This window comes from Labrus bergylta, chromosome 23, assembly GCF_963930695.1.
Source record: "Labrus bergylta chromosome 23, fLabBer1.1, whole genome shotgun sequence".
Taxonomy (NCBI): Eukaryota; Metazoa; Chordata; class Actinopteri; order Labriformes; family Labridae; genus Labrus; species Labrus bergylta.
This window is the reverse complement of record NC_089217.1, coordinates 11,695,967-11,714,257: the sequence shown is the minus strand read 5'-3', so window position 1 is coordinate 11,714,257 and position 18,291 is coordinate 11,695,967. Positions and strand designations below refer to the sequence as shown.

The 18,291-nt window shown below is 40.2% G+C and overlaps 2 protein-coding genes across 3 annotated transcripts in view; one reads left to right on the top strand and one right to left on the bottom strand.

Annotated features, from left to right (window-relative positions):
• Window positions 1–16,149, top strand: part of gsap (gamma-secretase activating protein) — a 34,772-nt gene extending 18,623 nt beyond the window's left edge. Inside the window, exons 26-32 of one of the 2 annotated variants that reach the window (XM_020644040.3) lie at window positions 3,713–3,783; window positions 4,014–4,108; window positions 5,499–5,618; window positions 8,700–8,761; window positions 11,427–11,531; window positions 13,120–13,216; window positions 13,404–16,149. In XM_020644040.3, the coding sequence (XP_020499696.2) occupies window positions 3,713–3,783; window positions 4,014–4,108; window positions 5,499–5,618; window positions 8,700–8,761; window positions 11,427–11,531; window positions 13,120–13,216; window positions 13,404–13,504 (651 nt within the window). In that variant the 3' untranslated portion in view covers window positions 13,505–16,149. Of the gene's footprint in view, window positions 1–3,712; window positions 3,784–4,007; window positions 4,109–5,498; window positions 5,619–8,699; window positions 8,762–11,426; window positions 11,532–13,119; window positions 13,217–13,403 lie in introns of both variants that reach the window. The other variant, XM_020644037.3, reaches the window with a different exon arrangement.
• The window catches only part of ccdc146 (coiled-coil domain containing 146), a 48,137-nt gene continuing 45,494 nt past the window's right edge, over window positions 15,649–18,291 (bottom strand). Inside the window, exon 23 of the mRNA XM_065951617.1 lies at window positions 15,649–18,071. Within this exon, the coding sequence (XP_065807689.1) occupies window positions 17,871–18,071 (201 nt within the window). The 3' untranslated portion in view covers window positions 15,649–17,870. The remainder of the gene's footprint in view (window positions 18,072–18,291) is intronic.

Below are 18,291 nucleotides of genomic sequence, written 5' to 3'. Positions count from 1 at the left end.
CCAAATCAGTCAAAACTCTCAAGAGGAGTTAGTTACAGGAGATAAGAACTCAAATTAACTCTTTATCACACTAATGGAGTAATAGACTGTATGGATGCTGAGAGGTTTGGTACTTTAGGGTTCTTTTAAGGTGACATGAATCCCTAGAATTGATGCGTTAAAGGAATAGTTCAACATTTTCTGAAATAAAGTTGGATGATTAATCAGCCTTCAAGTTGCTCTTTCACAGGATCTTCTTAACTTCAGATGGAGCTGTGCTAGATGATACCACTGTTTCTCATATCCCAAGCTAAGCTAAGCTAACTGACTGTTGTAGCCTTTAATTAAGCGGAAAGAAGCTCATCATTGATCTTCCCATTCTCACATTTTCCAAAACACCAAATTATACTTTAACAATATAAGTTGTTTTCCATGGGTTGCAGAACCTGGTAAATATTTTTTTTAAAGCACAAAGACAATTTAAACATCATTTCTAGATTTAAATGTATATAAAAGTACAACTTCTCTTTACCTCTTCGAGGCTTTGAAAGCCACACCTCCATGTTTTGTAACCGACCAAAGAGCATCAGGTGGGACCTGCATTACCAAGTGGAGCAGACGTAACCACTCCGCGTCTCGGTACCCTATAGAGAAAGAGGTTCTGTAAAGTCGGTCTTTAGTATTCCTGAGAGGTAAATCCCTTCACAGCTTGGAGCCGCTGAAAGCAGACATACAGCATATATCAACAGAACGGTATTAAATCAGGCCAAGGGTAAGGCTGGAATTGAATAGAAATCAGGATGCACCACGTTTTTGGGACTTTATGGAATTGCAAATGACAGAAGAAGAAGAAGAAGAGGAAAAAAAAGAGCAGAGAAATCCTCCCTGGATCGGTCGATGTCTTGGCTCGGGGGACGACAGGCTCATGAGTCTTAACCTGTGTCTTCAGAATCAAAATGAAAGTAATGGAAATAGGCGTGTCTGTAATCATTTTTTCGTTGCCCTGCGATTGAAAAACGAGGTGATCATTGAATTTATTCAGCTGAGTAAAAGTGAAAAAGTGTCTCAGTTGAGGAGCCATTTAAAAAAAAAAAAAAAAAAAAAAAAAGCTTTCTGCGACGTCTCTCTTCAAGAAAGTCGACTACCTCACCAGCCAGGATGATGTGCTAGGACATTACGCTGAGTCATGCTTTAAAAACTCCGGCTTGTAGTGTTTTAAAGAGTGCCGACCTCTCCTCCACAAATAAAGGAACATCTCCCCCTACTTGTCGCTGCTTATTGAGACTAATGGCTGCGTTGACACACGGGAGAAGTTGGCGGTGAAACAGATTAGAGCTTTTAAGAGCGAGGGAACTTCTCTTATGATAAATTACAGCTCCACTGCACATTATTGTCAGACTTATTCATCTTCTTTCCCTGTTGCTACACACAACCCACATCTAGCTCTTTCTCTACCTCAACGCATGTAAAGAACAACCAGCTTTTTTTTAATTATGCATGAGGGTGATCCTATAGGTCATTAAACTCTTCCTCAGCAGGGGAGGTGCGCCGAGCGAGTAAATCCAGTGTCTTTGTCGAGCCGACGCTCATTAAGACGAATCGCTGATTCCTGATTTTATTCAAATAGAAAGTCACACAGGGAATAGAAAGCCTGAGTCAGTGGCTTTAAATCACTTGTACCCCTTTTGTTCGACTTTCATTTCAGCTTGAAAACATCTTGCCTACATCACTCCGTCCTTCTTTTTTTTTTTTTTTTTTTAAAGGAACTTTAGGGGCTTGGATTACAGCAGCAGCAAGCACATGATATATTAGCTGGAGTAATCATAAAACTAAATGATGCATTTTGCTTGAAAAGTTGCCTCATTGTGTTCCCAAATATGAATATTTGAAGTTGGAGAAGAAGTGGTCCAATGCATCAAACATTCAGATTATTTATTGTTTTTTCAGACTGCTGGATGAATAGTTTGCTGTGTTACTTTAAGGGGATTTTCTTTTCCATCTGTGTTGACTTAAACGTTAAATGAATCCCTAAAAGAATAAATCTCTGTGACTTATCCAATGGAAAAAAATAATACAAAAAACCCCCAAGGATCCAAGAAGATACATACAGGTTCACACAAGTGGTTATTGTAAGCACAACCTTCAGCTTCTAATATACTGTCTGTCCTTCTTTATTCTAGGAGGTATAATGATCAATGTTTAACCGTCTCAAAGAAATGTTTACATCTGGATTGTTGTGAAGCAGAACATAAACAAGATAACTCACAAGTAAGGAGAAAATAACAGGGACATAGACATTAAAAGTGAAATAAATTGAAAAATATATAAAATAAATCATCTCAATTAAAAGACACAGAATGAAAAAACTAATGAAAAATACAGTAATTTAATTTAAGATACGTTTACATGTGGCTTTTTGTGAAACAATTAATAATTAATAAAACAATAGTGAATCCTAGATTTATCAAAAGAGGTAAACAACAACAACACGACAACACAGAAACATAGGGAATAAAAAAATGAAAAAGAGAAGGAAATAAATGGATACACATGGGCGACATAGAAGAAGTCATTGAAAGTGAAAAGAGAAAAATAATTATACCAAAATAAGATAGATAGATGGGTGAATAAGGAATCATTCCTATAATAACAGTAATACTTATTATAAATATTATGGGAATAAAATCATAAAGAAAGATTAACAGGACTACAAAGGAAGGGAGGACATTTAAATTGGAAATCATTCCAACAAAGAATTAGAGGAGAATATGACATTTTAAAAAAAGGACAGCAAACAGAAACAATTAAATATAATCTCTGTTTATTTCATATGAAGTTAGGAAAAAAGGAGGTAGTTATACGCACATCATGTAGGTGTACAGCAGAGGAGGAAGAAAGAAGGCCTGCACACTTGATGCTCAAATGCCAGAAACGCTTTGGATGAAATGTTGTGAGTGAGATGAATTCAGAAGTCTCCTTCATATAACGTTAGGGCTAACTGTTATTGTGGACATGCAACATTTTGCAAAGCAAATTCATTTTGTGGGATTTTCCATTGTGATACATTTTTATTAGGGATGTGCAATAAGAGAAAATGGTACAACCCCCCCGAGGAGCTTATTATTACATTTGTCCCCACACCTCTTTAATTTTGGTGAAGTCAATTTCATAAGTGAAGCTAATTAAATTTCCCACCCTGAGGTCACAGGAGGACATTTGGAGGGGCTTGTGGAGTGTTTCCCACTGGTGTGCAGGATGTGAACGAGGCAGATTCTTCCTGTTATCGCACAGGAGATGATTGAGCGATGAGTGTGTGTGTGTGTGTGTGTGTGTGTGTGTGTGTGTGTGTGTGTCTGAGCAGGCAGCAGGCATGTTTCGGACAGTCAAGTGCATCTGAAATGATCCTGGATGCTGACAGGAGGATTGAGAAATGACGCGGCTGAGCGTGAGCGTTTGCATGCCGAAACCCGAGTTCACATCCTGTTCATCTTTGTCATCTTGTTCAGTGGAAATTAAATTGGGAAGTTGTTGGGAGGCAAAAGAGAAGTGACTGAACTGAATGTACGTTTCAGGAAACATCATCACAGCAACAAAAATGTCTAAATTGCATGTTTCACAGAATATATCATCGTTGTGCAAAGTTTCCTGTAAATGCGACTGCACGTGGAGGACAAATGTTTCTCATCTCCTTCCCTGCACACTAACATGTGCATGTCTGTGTGTGTGTGTTTAGCTGGAGCTCATCAGACACATGCTGGAGTCAGTCTGGCTCAAGAGTAAACTCGGCCCGTGTGTTTTGTGCCTGTGAGTACCCCTTTCTCGTCCTGTTAAGTCTTTATTTCTAACTAATGTATTGTATAAAGCGATGACAGAATGTGTGCACCTTCACGCATCTGTGCACCCACCCCCCCCTCCCCCCCCCCCAAAAAAAACTCCCCGTTGTGTGTGTGTCCACATGTGCAAATTGTCGGTGACCCCTCTTCATGTGCGCTTATATAACATTCCTGTCCAAAATTCTTCTGTTTGAGTTCCAGCACGCAGCAGGGTAGTCCGGCTGAGTGGTCTGTGTTTCACTTCATGTTTCGGATCTTGGAAGCCACGAGGGGTCTCTGCCTGCCCCTCCCACCTGGTACCATCCACACACACACACACACACACACACACACACACACACACTTACTCGTCCACTTTCAGTTGTTATAAACCAGCCTGTCTCTGTCTCACCCAGAATAACAATGTGTGTTTGCAGTCAGGGACAACAAACCCACCCCCTTCAGTACTAATGTAACCAAAAATATGTTTAACATTAGCATAGTGCAGACATGGGTAAAGAAGAGTGTGAATACATTTTCAATCATTTGAATTTATTTTCAAAATTTTGTCGCATGATCCCCTCCCCGTTGGCAAATCTCATGGTTTTAGAATGAGTAAAAGTTGGTTGGAACCGGGAAAGGACACGAACCAGGACCGTACACTCTCACATAAATAGGTGCTGCAAGTCTAAGTGTGTGTAAATGTTTGTAAAGGTATTCTGAGTTAACTTCCCCTTGGTCAAAAAATGTAAAACCAAAAGCAATTAGATGAAAAAAGTAAAATAGAAACTATCCTGCTTTTTTTATTTATTTTTTATGTTTTTTTGTTAAGCCTGCAGGTTGCTACCTTTTCCAATACTTTTGTCCATGTCTATCTCATATAGTTTAAGAGCCGCTGTGGCTCAGTGGTGGAGTTTGTTGTCTCTAAACCGGAAGTTTCTCGATCCCCAGCTCCTGCAGCCACATGTGAATGTGTCCTCGGGCAAGACACTTCACCCTAAATTGCTCCCGCTGCTTCGTCTGAACTGGTGTATGAACGTGTATGAATAGGATTAGTAACTTTACATAGCAGCCTATCCATCAGTGTGTGGATGTGCTGTGAAAAGAACGAAGTAGTCAGAAGAAAAGAAAAGCTCTACACAAACTCAAGTCCATTCACCATTTCTATTTAGTTTTACCATCAGCCTCAATTTGTTTCATGCAAATTAGCATATTAGCATGCTCACACTTTCACACGCTCTAAGACAGTGAATGTGGTAGATACACAGACTGTGGAGGTGAACATAATACATGCTGAAGATCAACATTAACTTGCTAAGCTAGCACAGTGATGTAGCCTACGTTAGCATTTTTAGCGTCAGCATATTAGCATACCGACTTGCTGAGCAAAGACAGAGATGGGAGAACATACTGTAATACACGCCGAACTTGTCGACATGAGCATGTTAGCTCACTTCGCTGAGACTGTAAATGTGATAAACACTCATAATGTCAATCTAAAAAATGTCACTACGCTAACTCACTGAGCTAAGCTAGTGAGTTTAGCTAAACATTTTAGCATGAGCTCTGAAGATGAACATGATGAACATCAGCACTGTTAGTGTCGATGGCCGTCTTGTTTCTGCTTCTTTGTACTTTTACTGAACATCAAAAGCTAGAGTCTCTTCCTTTTCTGGACCTGTTCTAACTTTCTGTCCTCCCCTCCAGGCTATCACACCCTGTTATCAGTGTTTGCGGTGCGTGTGCTTCCGCATCACACCTTCCTACAGTACATTGACCACGGTGTGCTGCAGCTCACTGAAACCTTCCTGTCTCGGCTCATGACAGGTACACACACACACACACACACACACACACACACACACACACACACACACACACACACACACACACAGTGCTGAATCTTTCCTTGCCTTTGTGTTTGGCTTAACATTTCCAAATAGAATTATTTTATTATAAAACTGTTCAATTTACTTTTAATGTCAGTGTCTGTGAGCATGTCTGACACTTTTTGGCCAAATCTGACGTTCTTTAACCAACAATTTAATAGATTGCTGTGAAATTTTGAAGCTCACTCATGTTTCCCTTGAGGATTAATCTTAACACCTTCAGTGACCCATCACTTTTCATTACGTGCCACCACCTGCTCAAGATTTCATTTCCAACTGCTCATGTTTCTGACAAAACGACGACAAAGCTATCAGCATTCCCACAAGCCTTTGCTGTACATATTAGGGGTTCATACAAATATAGGTTATCGTGCTCATCTAAGATAGGAACCTTCTTAACATTGTATGCATCATCATTGTGATCATGTCTGGTTAGCATTTAATTGCAGCGGAAATATAGTTTTATCAGCCTGTCACGTCTGCTGTAAAGTTTTCTTGAACTGGGATTTCTTTAATTTTCAGAACGATAATGTCATAAGAAAAAAAAAAAATGTCACATTTCCCAAGATTGGCTCGGGGGAAAGGGGAGTTTAAAATGTAATTCAACCGGGGGGAAAAGGAAGTGATCTAAGTTTCACTCAATAAGGCAAACTATGGCAGGTAAACAGAACTTTACAGATACAAAAAAAGCTTCTTTGTGCAAAATAAATAAATAAATAAATGCTGATCCAAATTTCCCATGAAAAAACCCCCCACTAAAGTAGAGGAAAAAGACTCCCTCTATTACAAACGCGCAGCACTAGTGAAGCTAAACAACGCACCTATAGCCTCTTCTCTCCTGCTCTTGTGCTCTGTCCTTAATTAGGAAGTGGACACAGGTGAGATCAATCACCTGCTGCAACGAGGGCGAGAGAAGCAGCTGGAGAACAGAGGAGAGAGAGAAAACACCCCCAAAACTACACACAGAGATACAGCACATAACAAATAGATTCTACAATATCTGACAACAGTAGTTTTTAAAACATGACAAGTTTTACCAGTTAATCACATAAAATAAGCACCACTGCACTTTGCCTTTTTAAAAATTTACAAACATATATGTGATCCGCAGTATGCCAAAAATACCCGGATGTTGTATTGATTTGGGAAAAATGTACAATATGCATCAGAATTCAAAGCACCAGGTCAGAGATCAAATGAGGGACATCCAGCAGGTGGCATTAATGCAACATTTGTGAGGCCAACTGAAATAAAAACCAACAGAAGGAGAAGAAGGAGAAGACATGATGGACAGCAACGGATATTGTAACAGAGGAAATAATCACAATCAGACCAAACCACACACAGATACCAACAATCATCTTTTTAGATGATCAAAAAAATGTAAATAAAAAAAGGAATAACGTGTCAGCTTTTTTTTTTAGATCGTAAGTGGATGCTACAATGTAGCTGCATTTCCCATTAGCTGGGCGGATGTTAACTTCCACATTCTAAGACCAGCCATACTACAGACGACTGTTGAACCCAGTATGCAGTACATACTACACACTGGGTTCAATAGTAGTATGTAGTGAGCGGTTTCAAAAGCATATTTAGTATGTTTTCGGGTGGATGTCATATGATGACAGGAAACACTGTTCAAAGGACAAACACTGAGACTTGGCACTGACATCAAGAACCAAAATATCTTGCCTCCTGTGTTACTCTTGATCTTGTTGTACTTCACAAGTTTATCTCCCATGAAGAGAACAAAGATCCACAACGATAAAAAAGATTATTTAAAGGACAGTGTCCACATGGTTTCAAACTTCAAAGTGGGAGAAGATGATGGTTCAGGACTTTGATGCGTCCTTTGGGATTAATACAATAAATATCCTCTGTAATAATGTTCATATTCTGCCTCATCACAAACACACACACACGTACGCTCTCTTTAGGAATATTTCAAAGTAACTAGTTTTGCCGAGCCAGGTTCCAGATTTCTAAAATGCTATACTCGCATAAATCATCAAGTGAAACAAACATTTGACATTTCAACCTATTAATCAGATTTACTTTCCCCAAAATCACCACATCTCTTGGATGTGCTGGCAAATCTAGAAGTCAAAATAACTGAATGTTGAAATGCTCACCACTTTAATGCTAACCTGCTAATGTTCTGCAGGTAAAATATTGACAATGTTTGGTACCTTAGTTACTTGTGTTAGCCTACATTCAAGTGTCATGTAATGAGGAGTGGAAAAATAAATAGCTTGACTTTGACAATTTATTTTTAAAACCATCCGTTAGTTGTTGAGACGTTGCCAAGAGACGCAAACGTAAACTTGCTAAGAGGCTCGAGAAAGAATCTGCACAATGCACCTTCTTGGAAACAGGAATTACACAACAATGCTACAAGATAATCTACCTGACTGGTGTTTAAATATTTTTTCAAATCATACCAAATATCGTAAAAATACTTCATAGATAGCTGTTAGCATTGCTAATGACCTCTGCTAGTGGAGAAATGAAGGTACTTTTAGGGTGAAACATTAATCAGGTGCAACAGCTGTACTTATGAGAAAAGGAGTTTAATTGTCTGAGAAGGACTCAAATTATAGGATTTATGTGCCCATGTGTTGTCAGTCAACACTACAACAGGTGGGATGCACAGAAATGTACTACATCTCCCAGAATGGTTTGAATGGATTGATCTAACTGCATCTAAAGCCATCTGTGAAACATTTTTAAAAAAAAGTCGTCAAGCCAATTTAGGAGATCACTTGTTATCTAGAAACTTTAACTTATCCCTCTAATATGTGTTTAACACATTGAAATTAGCATATGGGAAGAACAGCTGAAGTCACTACAGCTGGGATTTGTTGATTTTTTTTACCAGCAGTGTCTTCATAAAGAAGGGGGGAAAAAAAGCAGCAATATTTCTTTAATCCCATGTTTCCTTTTAAGGATTTTGAGATGCCATATGAGAATTTTCTGCAGACAAGTAATTAGCATCATGTCTTCTCTCTTTTTTGTTTAGATTTGGACAACAGCGATGCCAACGAGAGACTGAAGTTCAGCGTACTTAAAAGGCTCCCTGAGGTACTTCTGTGTTTATGTCTCTCGAGCGTGTGCAGCCAAAAATATTTATTTAATGCAGGGCGTTAGGAGTAGTTTGTCTCACAATGGTAGATTAAAGGAGCTCGTTCAAACCCTTTCTGTCTGGTTTAATGACACAGAAAAGAAACACTTGGCAGGTGAACAGCCATCCACATTCTGACATGCTGTGTGTGACAGGGCTGGAGTCCATGTTGGAGTCAATTTCTCTGCCTTCATGTGAAACAATTCAAGAGGCTATTATAGTCCTATCTATTAGCGAGGGGAGAGTTTTGATCTTTTTTTTTTTTTTCCGAATGGCTCTCTCTTCCAAAACGTCCCATTCTGGTCCAATTAAGAGTTTGAAGTTATTTTGGGTCTTATCTCCTTCAAGTCCCCCTCAAGCCAGCCACAGAGCACTTGTGTAACTGGCTAGTGTGTATGTGTGTGCATTGGGGAGGGTTTAGTGTGTGTTCTGAAGGTAGTTTTTCTGCTGAGTCTGAGGCTGAGGCTGTTTTATGTGTGTCCCTATCTCTTTTGTAACTTTCACGTGTTCCCGTGTGGGTACAATATATTGTGCGTGTGTGCGTGTGTGTGTGCGTGCGTGCGTGCGTGCGTGCGTGCGTGTGTGTGTGTGCGTGTGTGTGCGTGTGCGCGTGTGTGTGTAGTTCACATTGTGATCAGAGGAATGTTGAGTGTTTAGCTTCTGCGCTCTGTTTCCTGCACATCAGACTTTTGTTCGGTGAGTTTGGCAGGCAGGATAGATTTAGCAGGTACAAAACACACACACACACACGTACACACACACACACAAACACACTCCCACAGAGCCAGAACAGGAGATGTTGGCCCCCTGTAGGAAAATCATACCCTGGCTCAACCCAGCATCCTGATAATTCCCATTATGTAAGATACAGGATGCTTTGCGTCAGTGTCCTGCATCACACTGTCAGGGTTTGTTTTGGTTATAAGGACTTTCTGCGGTGCATCATTTTGCTAATAATACAGCAGTTTACAAGAAATAAACACAATTTGACAAAAAAGTTGTTCTTGGAAATTATTTTTGGTGATTTAAGATTTAAGAATGGTTGCATTGATACGCTCGCCGTGGGCTAGGGTGCAGACAGAGCAGGGGAGCAAGTTGCGAGGTGACTGAAACGATAGTTGGGAAAATAGCTCGGCTTCTTTTTGGAGGCACAATGTTTATGTCCCACTAAAAAGGAGAAAGCCCTGGCCTTTTTATTCTGCTGAGGAAGAGGACTAGACGAGCAGCGAAGAAGAAGAAGAGGGTGTGGGTTCCTAAAATCCTCAGGGCACTGGAGGATTTGGCGGAGTTAAGGCTCGTCTAGGAAGTGCAGCTCTATAACGCACGACACACATTTCTGCTGCTTTTTTAAAAACACACCTGGTACACCAAAACAGTTGAAAAAAAAAGAAGCAATTTTTCCCATGTCCCTGTGTGTCTTTAAACTAGAGCTCAGGAAAGTGGGAACCTGTCTGTTGTGATCTGATCTTCCTAGTATTTACATTAAGGCAGTGTGCATAGATTGATGTCAGATGAGGAGGATTACAATATTTACATGATTAAGTGAGTGACCATACATGGACAAATAACCTTGGGGATTCCCTGGCTTCATTAAAGGACACTTGTCACATTATCAAGTAGAGACACTTGAGAAACTGCAGATTTTTGCACTACTGATTTGACTTCAAAACCTGAAGTTTGCCACTTGATTTCGACCAAACAGCATCAGTTATGTTTTGGGCTTTGTCGCCTTTATCAGATAGGACAGCTAAAGAGGAGAGAGTGAGGAGATGGCATGCAGCAAAGGGCCGGATTCTAATCCCCGGCCGCTGCGACGACGACTACAGCCTCTGTGCATGAGGCACCTGCGACATAACCACTAGGCTATTGGCTTATCTTTTACGTTTGTTTAAATGTACTAAGGATTGGGCCCTGGTTTAGATCGGTTGGTAGAGCAGGCACCCTATGTTCAAAGCCTATATTAAGGATAACAACCTACAGTTTGTAAGGATTGGAAGTTTCTTCTTTCACATGGTTACTTTTGCATCAATGGTGATGAACAGTACAAATAAACACCTCTTAAAGTTTAAAAATTTTGAACATCATTCTTTTTTTTCTTAAACTTTCAGCTCATTAAAACGGTTATTCTTTACTTGTCCCATATGTCAGCTCATAATGAGTTCAACAACAGCATGAATACGGCAAAAAAATAAAAAAAAAGTTTGAACACTGGTGATACAATGTGAAAGCATTAATCAGCGGAGGAACTTGGCAGATGTGTTTGTCTGTACTTGCTTCCTCTCACCTCTGATAATACCACCAACCCTTCAAGTGATTCAGCAGCTCCACTTGGCAGCGTGTTTGAAGCTAGACAGAAAGCCGCCTTGAGGAAAAGCTGCTTTCTTTCTTGTTGTCAGTCACACCTGTAGGTTTTGTTACTCAAGTGTTATTTATTACCGCAGTGTGCATTTCCTAACACTGCAAAGTGAGATTTCTCTGGAATAACTCATTAACAGTCAAGTCCTCTGCAGTTCTTTTGGGCTCCAGTTAACAAAATAGAAAGGGACAGATGTTCGTATTTTCAGGGTGTGATTGTCTACATGCCTAAAATTAAAACTGTATGTTGTGTATGTTTGTGTGTTTTAGCCTATGGCGCAGAGGATCTACCATATGTGGGACCATCCTGTCAGTTCAGCTTCAATCTCCAGAAATTATGTCAGGACTCTGCTGGAGAAATACAACAAAAACAAGGTAACAGCCTTGTTCATGCCTTGTGTCTCTGAAAGCACCGTGGTCATCTACACACAATGGGGAAATCATAATAAGATGTGTAAAAAAAAACAGAGGATATACAGTATAATGTCTAGTGGTGAAACAGTTGGTAGGTAAATCAATCAGTTTATGATTGAAATATTATATCAGTCATGTATTTAACAGCAGTGCTAACAGCCTACAGTATCAAATATGTTCGGCCATAATAAGCCCGAGCTGTGCTTTGACCTAGCTAAAGCCATGCTAACATCTCTAGAAGGATTTACTTAGCCACAGCAGTGTTAGCTTAGATATCATGCTACCATCTATAAATGACAGTGGAAGACATTTAAAACAACCTCAGTTGACCAGAATGCTTGTCAAGTGTAAAACACAACACAAAACGAACTAATGACTGCAAACAAAGCTCACATTTAGCTGGCTTGATTTTTAGCATGTTAGCTAGTTTTGATTGCTAAAATTAGCTAGTTTGCTGCTAATTAGCCTAATTAACAGCAGGTAAAGTGGAGACTTCTAAGCTAAAGTGTTAAGTTATTTCTAAGGGTAAAGTGCTTTTCTATCTATCCCAGTTATCCCAGAGTGGAACAAACCAGCTCCCTTGACTAAATACACTTCGAAAAGGGAAAATGAACCACTGCTACCTAGCTTACTAGAAAGTAACCTTTTAGAGAGACCAAGTAAACCCTCCTCAAAATAAAGTACAACAGCTGACAGACACGATTTAAATCAAGACAGCACCAACAAACTACACTCTGAGAGAAACTACAAATGGTGAGTAAATCACACAGGCAGGTTCTTGTGATGCTTCTGCAGAGATACAAACCCCACTTTACAACAAGAGAAACCACTGAATGACCCTCTCGCTGCCTCTGATGAGGGGATGAGTCAGTACACACAGCTCAAACCTCAGGCTTTATATAGACTTCCCACACCTGGTCCTTAATCAGTGACAATTAGACACACACACCTGACTCTGCACTGGGATGATTCCCTCATTAAACTTCTTTGATATCAGTATGATTTGTGGTCTGACTGTTGCTATGACAAAATAAGTCTTTTATACATTTAGACTCTGGAAAAACAGGTAACAAGTAATGCTAGCAGCTCTTTGTGTGCTTTGTGCCTACATCATGCTAAAATTTGCTTATGAAAAAAAAATATATAAAAAACAATAAACACAAATTACAGCTAAGCTTACAAAGCACTTGTAATATATTTTTTGTCTCTTCCTGCAATGTTACAAAACAATCTCCCACTTCTGCTTCTTTATTATATGTCTTAAAACAGTGACCAAAGCTATACAGCTAAAATAGAGATACTACACTGAATGTACTTAAGCATGCTGTTGGCTAGTTCCAGTCAACTAATTGGCTGGCAGACTGGCACAGAGAGCTACTCGCATTTCTAGCAATGACAGATACAGTAAGTTCCAGGACATTTCAAATTTATCCAAAATAGGAAACAAGTGAGTTTCTGGATTTGCTTCAGATTTGACTTGACTTTTGTATGTGTCCTGGAGAAAAACCTGAAGAATCCAGTCATGTGTTTGTTTTTCTTTCCTCCACAGGGATTTGCATTCACCGGCAGAGACAAGCCGGGCTTCAGACCCGAGTTTCTGCCTCTTACCTACCTGGCAAAGGTACTCTCTGATATAGAAGAACAAGGTAAGACTGTGTGTGTGTGTGTGTTTGCTGCCCAGTTTAGATACAGACGTCTTTGGAGGATTAAGACAGAATGTGTATTTTTTCTGTGCAAGTTTGGTCCGAATGCGGCAGGAGAAAGTTAGGCAGCATGCGATGATATTCTTATGAAACTGTTTCTTTCTCTGTTTGTTCCTCTTCCTGTTTTCAGCTCTCAACCCTTTTGAGGAGCAGGAGAATGTTGATGCTCGGTTCGTGGAGGAGACGGCTCTGAAGCAAACATTAATACTGCTGGGCTATGAGGAAAAATAAAGGATGTGGGTGGGGGGGGGAGTAGGAGGGCAGAGTGAGACGGCAGTGGATGGATGGATTGAAGGGGAAACAGATGAGGGGGAAAATGTGTTTCAGAGAACAGTCATCATCGACTGACTGGGCCTTGAGGACAAGTAACGGATGGGTGGATGATGGAGGGATGGAGTGCGAGAAATGAGAGATGCGTGGAGAGATTGAGAGGCAGAGCGCTTATAAACAAGCTCTCACTGGCTGATGACAAATGAGGGTGGGGCAGAGGGGGAGATGGATGGAGACGCCCTGGAAGGAAAGATGGAGGAGAGGATGAAGAGCTTTTTTTCCCCCCCACTTTTATTTTTTTAACACTGAGGATGCTGGGACGTGAGAAGAACCGTTTTTTTCCCACACAAACAACAATGTACAAAAGGAACCAAAACTTCGAGGACAATAGGGGGCAGTTAAAACGGAATTTAATTTAATTTAGAGGGACATACTCTTTCAAATTCCTGTTGAAAATCTATAACCACAGGCAGCTTTTCACATGAACTCATAAATCTGGGGACATAACAATTGTGTCCCGTTCCTCTGCAACTTTCTCTCATACAATTTATGAACACGAACGTCAAAAACTGCAAACACACTTTATAAATCATACGCACTTGTTTATCCTCCTCATGCGGCTGCACCCCATCAACTTGATTACATGCTGACAAAAGCTTCACCAACACACGGCAGCTTGATTTGGTCGGTCGCCGGCTGCTGTGCATTAAATCGGATTTCAACACTGAGTTACGCAGAATCATTGCAGCTCTATAACTCAGTGGCACTTGAAGGACTCAAAATTAAAACCCCAAGGAGATATAAGAAAGGTAAAGCACAGACTTGAATAGACTCATTACTCTTGATTTGAAATGCAACCTGTCTTTTTAACTTTTTTTTTTTTTTTCCAAAACTAATTGTCAAATTTATGTTAAGCTTTTAAGACGACTGAGATTTAGAAACTCAATATCAGGGACATGTCTAAAGCCTGGCTCACACTGTGCCATTTCTCCCCGATTGTATAAAAGTTGGCGTGGCATGTCAGCTCAGACTGTACGACTGAATCGTTTACGACGTCCGACCAGACCTTGCGATTTATGTGCTCACACTGTACGACTCGATTGTCGGGCACAGCCGGAGAGCTCACACTGTACAAGTGAAATCGAGACGGAGCGTTGGCAATTCTTCATAAAGTTTCATTTGAAAACTTCAACAGACTGCGGTTGGTGAAAGAAAAGGAAGTGGAAGTTGTTGTAGGATAGATGAAAGTAGATACAATCGTAGATGTATGGATACAAGTTTCAGAAATCGATGAAAGAAATTGATCTGTACCGAAAACTCAAAAAGAAGCCGGGTAGCGTGCTGCTGCTGGTCGCCATGACTACATTCCTCCCTTGTCTCTCGTGATTATATTGTGGTCACAGAACTTCAGCCGGACCCTTTTCATGACGTAATTGTCAAGATTTTAAATTCTAAATATCAAACATGTTTGAAATAAATCGCCCGACGATCACAGGGGCAGATTGGGGATGTTAAGATTGGATCTTTGTACCGCTCGCACTACAAGATAATCTGAGCAGATAATCGGTTCCGAGCAGCCTTGAGTCGCGAGCAACCCTGAGATTTTCAGGAAGGAAGAATCGGAGGTCAAATCGGCACGATTATCCTGCAGTGTGAGCCAGGCTTAGGATATGTAAGAGAAACACTTATTGTTGCCTCTTGTTGAGAGGACAAGACGGGCATCATTTGAAGATATTGCTGCTGCTGCTGCTGCTGGTTAGACACTTATGTTTCAGTACAAATGTATCACTGTCTGACTGTATCACAAAACCCTTCTCTAAACTCTTCTCATTAGCGTCATATGTACAACAGCAAGCAAACACAAACGTTTGGCTAACTTTACTACATTTTCATTACACTGACAGTGTTCAACTCACAAAAGACAAAATAACACATTACTTACACAAATCACACCTTTAATCTGTAAAAAATGAAAGTGTTTTGCTACATTTCATACACTCTGGGTTTGACTCCTACTGCCGGAGGATAAAGACCTTTAGCCTATGACGGCTAATGTTAGCGAACGTTAGCCCATACCTTGGGCTGAATTTGTTACAACAGAAAAATATAATACCCAGTTTTATTACATGTAAGTTGGTACAACATGGGCAAGCAGACTTTAATATCTTTAAAGTGACTTTCTTTATATAGCAGAGAGCAAAAAACAGTCCTCAAAGGAGTTTATAAAACACCAGATACAGAAAAGACTAAACAAACTGAATAAGTAAGAAAATAGAAATAAACTCGGCCATTACTCAGCCTGCACGCTCTCACACACAATGAAACATCTGGTGTGAATAAAGTTGTCTTGTGCCCTCACACATGACTGTCCTCTTACTGTAAGTGAAGTTCTGGTGAGGATGTGTGTGTCGTGTTCATAATTCTTTACGCAATGTCCGAGAGTGTTGGCACCCTGCGAGACTGAATACCAGAGATTATTTACATCTCATGTTCAAACTATTGCAAAGCATTCCTCTGCCAAAAAAAAAGGGATTTTATAAACAGATATGTTTACACTTTAAGAGTTTTGTAAAATGGATTGTAAATAAAGAGATTTTTGCAACAAGTGCACCGCGTGTTTCTCTTTAACTGATGTACTATTGGAGAGCTCGCACGCAGGAGCTTAAAGGAAACGGTTGAGCCTGGGCCATCTTTGTTTCTATTGAATTTTCTTGGAATGCTGAAAAAAAAAAAAAAAAAAAAAAGTATGTTTTACTGTTGAGCCTTGAAATAAAAAATAAAAAATGATTTCCACTCGCAGTGAAATCGTTTTTCTAGGTTGAGGAGAATCTCTGCAGAGGAGGTGAGCTCTCTGACAGCACCTGAGTGTTTTGCACAGACTCAGCGGAGTTCCACTTAAGTCAGGAAATGATCTCGGCATCAGTCATACACGCTGAGTCACATTATTGCCAAATTACACCATTATTTTCTTTTTTTACTGAGGCGTTGTCTATATTACTACAGATGTCCTCAATCTTCTGTGGAATTTCGCTTAAAACGTGAAGACATCCCTCACATGATTTCCTCCTTGACGCCTCTGTTATGCAGTCAGTGTTATGTAGCTGGACAATACGCACAAACAGTCAGGGGAACGTTTGTCTAACAGAGCTGACCATCGGCCCTGCAGTGGATAATCACACACGCACACGTCACTGACCTGCTGCCTTCTTAAAGCTTTTAACATTTGACTCAGAATGTGTTGTTAATTAAACTAAAGAGGTGCTCAAGTTTCTTTTCTTCTGCACAGCTAACTGCTAATTTGAAGCGGTTTCTTTGCCACGTACAGCTAGGTTACTCAACTGTGTATCCTTTTTTTTTATCTCACTTTTCTGAGTGTTCATTGATTACTTTAAGCTAACTGAATAGCATTGCAGCATTTAGCCTATTACAGCTGAGAGCTTATTGTTTATTATGAGAAAACAAAACCTTTAGCATCCACAGCTGCACTCAGAAGTAGTTTGTAGCCTATGGCAACCACAGACGAGTTCCCCCTTAAATAAACTGGGTTCCCAGCGAAAACAGAGCTCACAAATCTCGCAAAACATGATCATGAGTAACCGACTCTGAACTTTCCACCCCATTTACAGCTGCACTCTTTATCTGTTTTAGTCCCTTTTTAGATTGCCATCGCCTGTTCCTCCTCATTGACATTCTCCTCTCACTTGTCATCCTCTGTGCGCTTTCATTGCCCAATCTTCTTTCTCTATTTACATTCATCATTTCAGGCGTTATTCTGGCACTCTTAGCCTAGCTTAGAGCTTAAACCTTCTGCAAGATTAAAAGTGCGGGGGATGAAAACGGCAACAAGACTGACAGAGATGTTGAAATATTGCAGTGTCTCTAAAGAACAAATTTATAGTACCTAATGAACCAAGAGGAAACCTGCATGTTGCTAAGGGCCGAAATAAATCCACAACAACACATCACCTGGACATGATGTAACAAAATACTCAAACATTTTATCTCCCCCCTGTACTCTGTTTTGCCTTGTACTCATCTACAGTATTTGGTGTTACAGCAAGCAAGAGTGTAAACAAGCTCTTGCCAGTAAATTTGAAAAGGGAAACCAAATTACAAACAGATGCAGCCTGCGAGAGTTGCTCCCTAATGACACAAACAGCAGCAGTATGCAGGAAAGTGAGTTTAAAAAAGGGATATAAAAAAAAAGCTAAATTACTGCAATACACTGGAAAATAATTGAGTTTGATTTGTCAAGTGTAAATTAAATGTATTTAAAGGACAAACCAAAACAAGACTTTGAACTTTATGAATATATTTGTGTTGTATTCTAGGTCTCTAAGGATTTAAGCGCTGGTTTGCGGATGTGTCTCATGTTGGCACCGGGTTGGGAGGGTTTGAAGGGGGCCTGGGCCCCATAGGGTTTCGGCAGCGGGAGAGTGTCATTCTCAGGGATGTAGGCGTTGGGGCGAATTTCGGCTGTGGTGTACTCTCCATTAGGCAACTGGGTCCACTCGACTTCTTCAGCCAGCTACACACACACACACGCACACAAACACATACACACACACACACACACACAAACAGACCAGAGGCAGATTTAATATTTAATGCAAGACTGAATGACCTTGGACGAAGTATTCTAAATGTAATTTCCCTGAATTTTAATCTTGGAAATGGAATAATTGAGCATTTTTAAAGATGAAGACGAATGCAAGGGCAGCATTAAACCAAGAGTGCAGGAGCTCAGG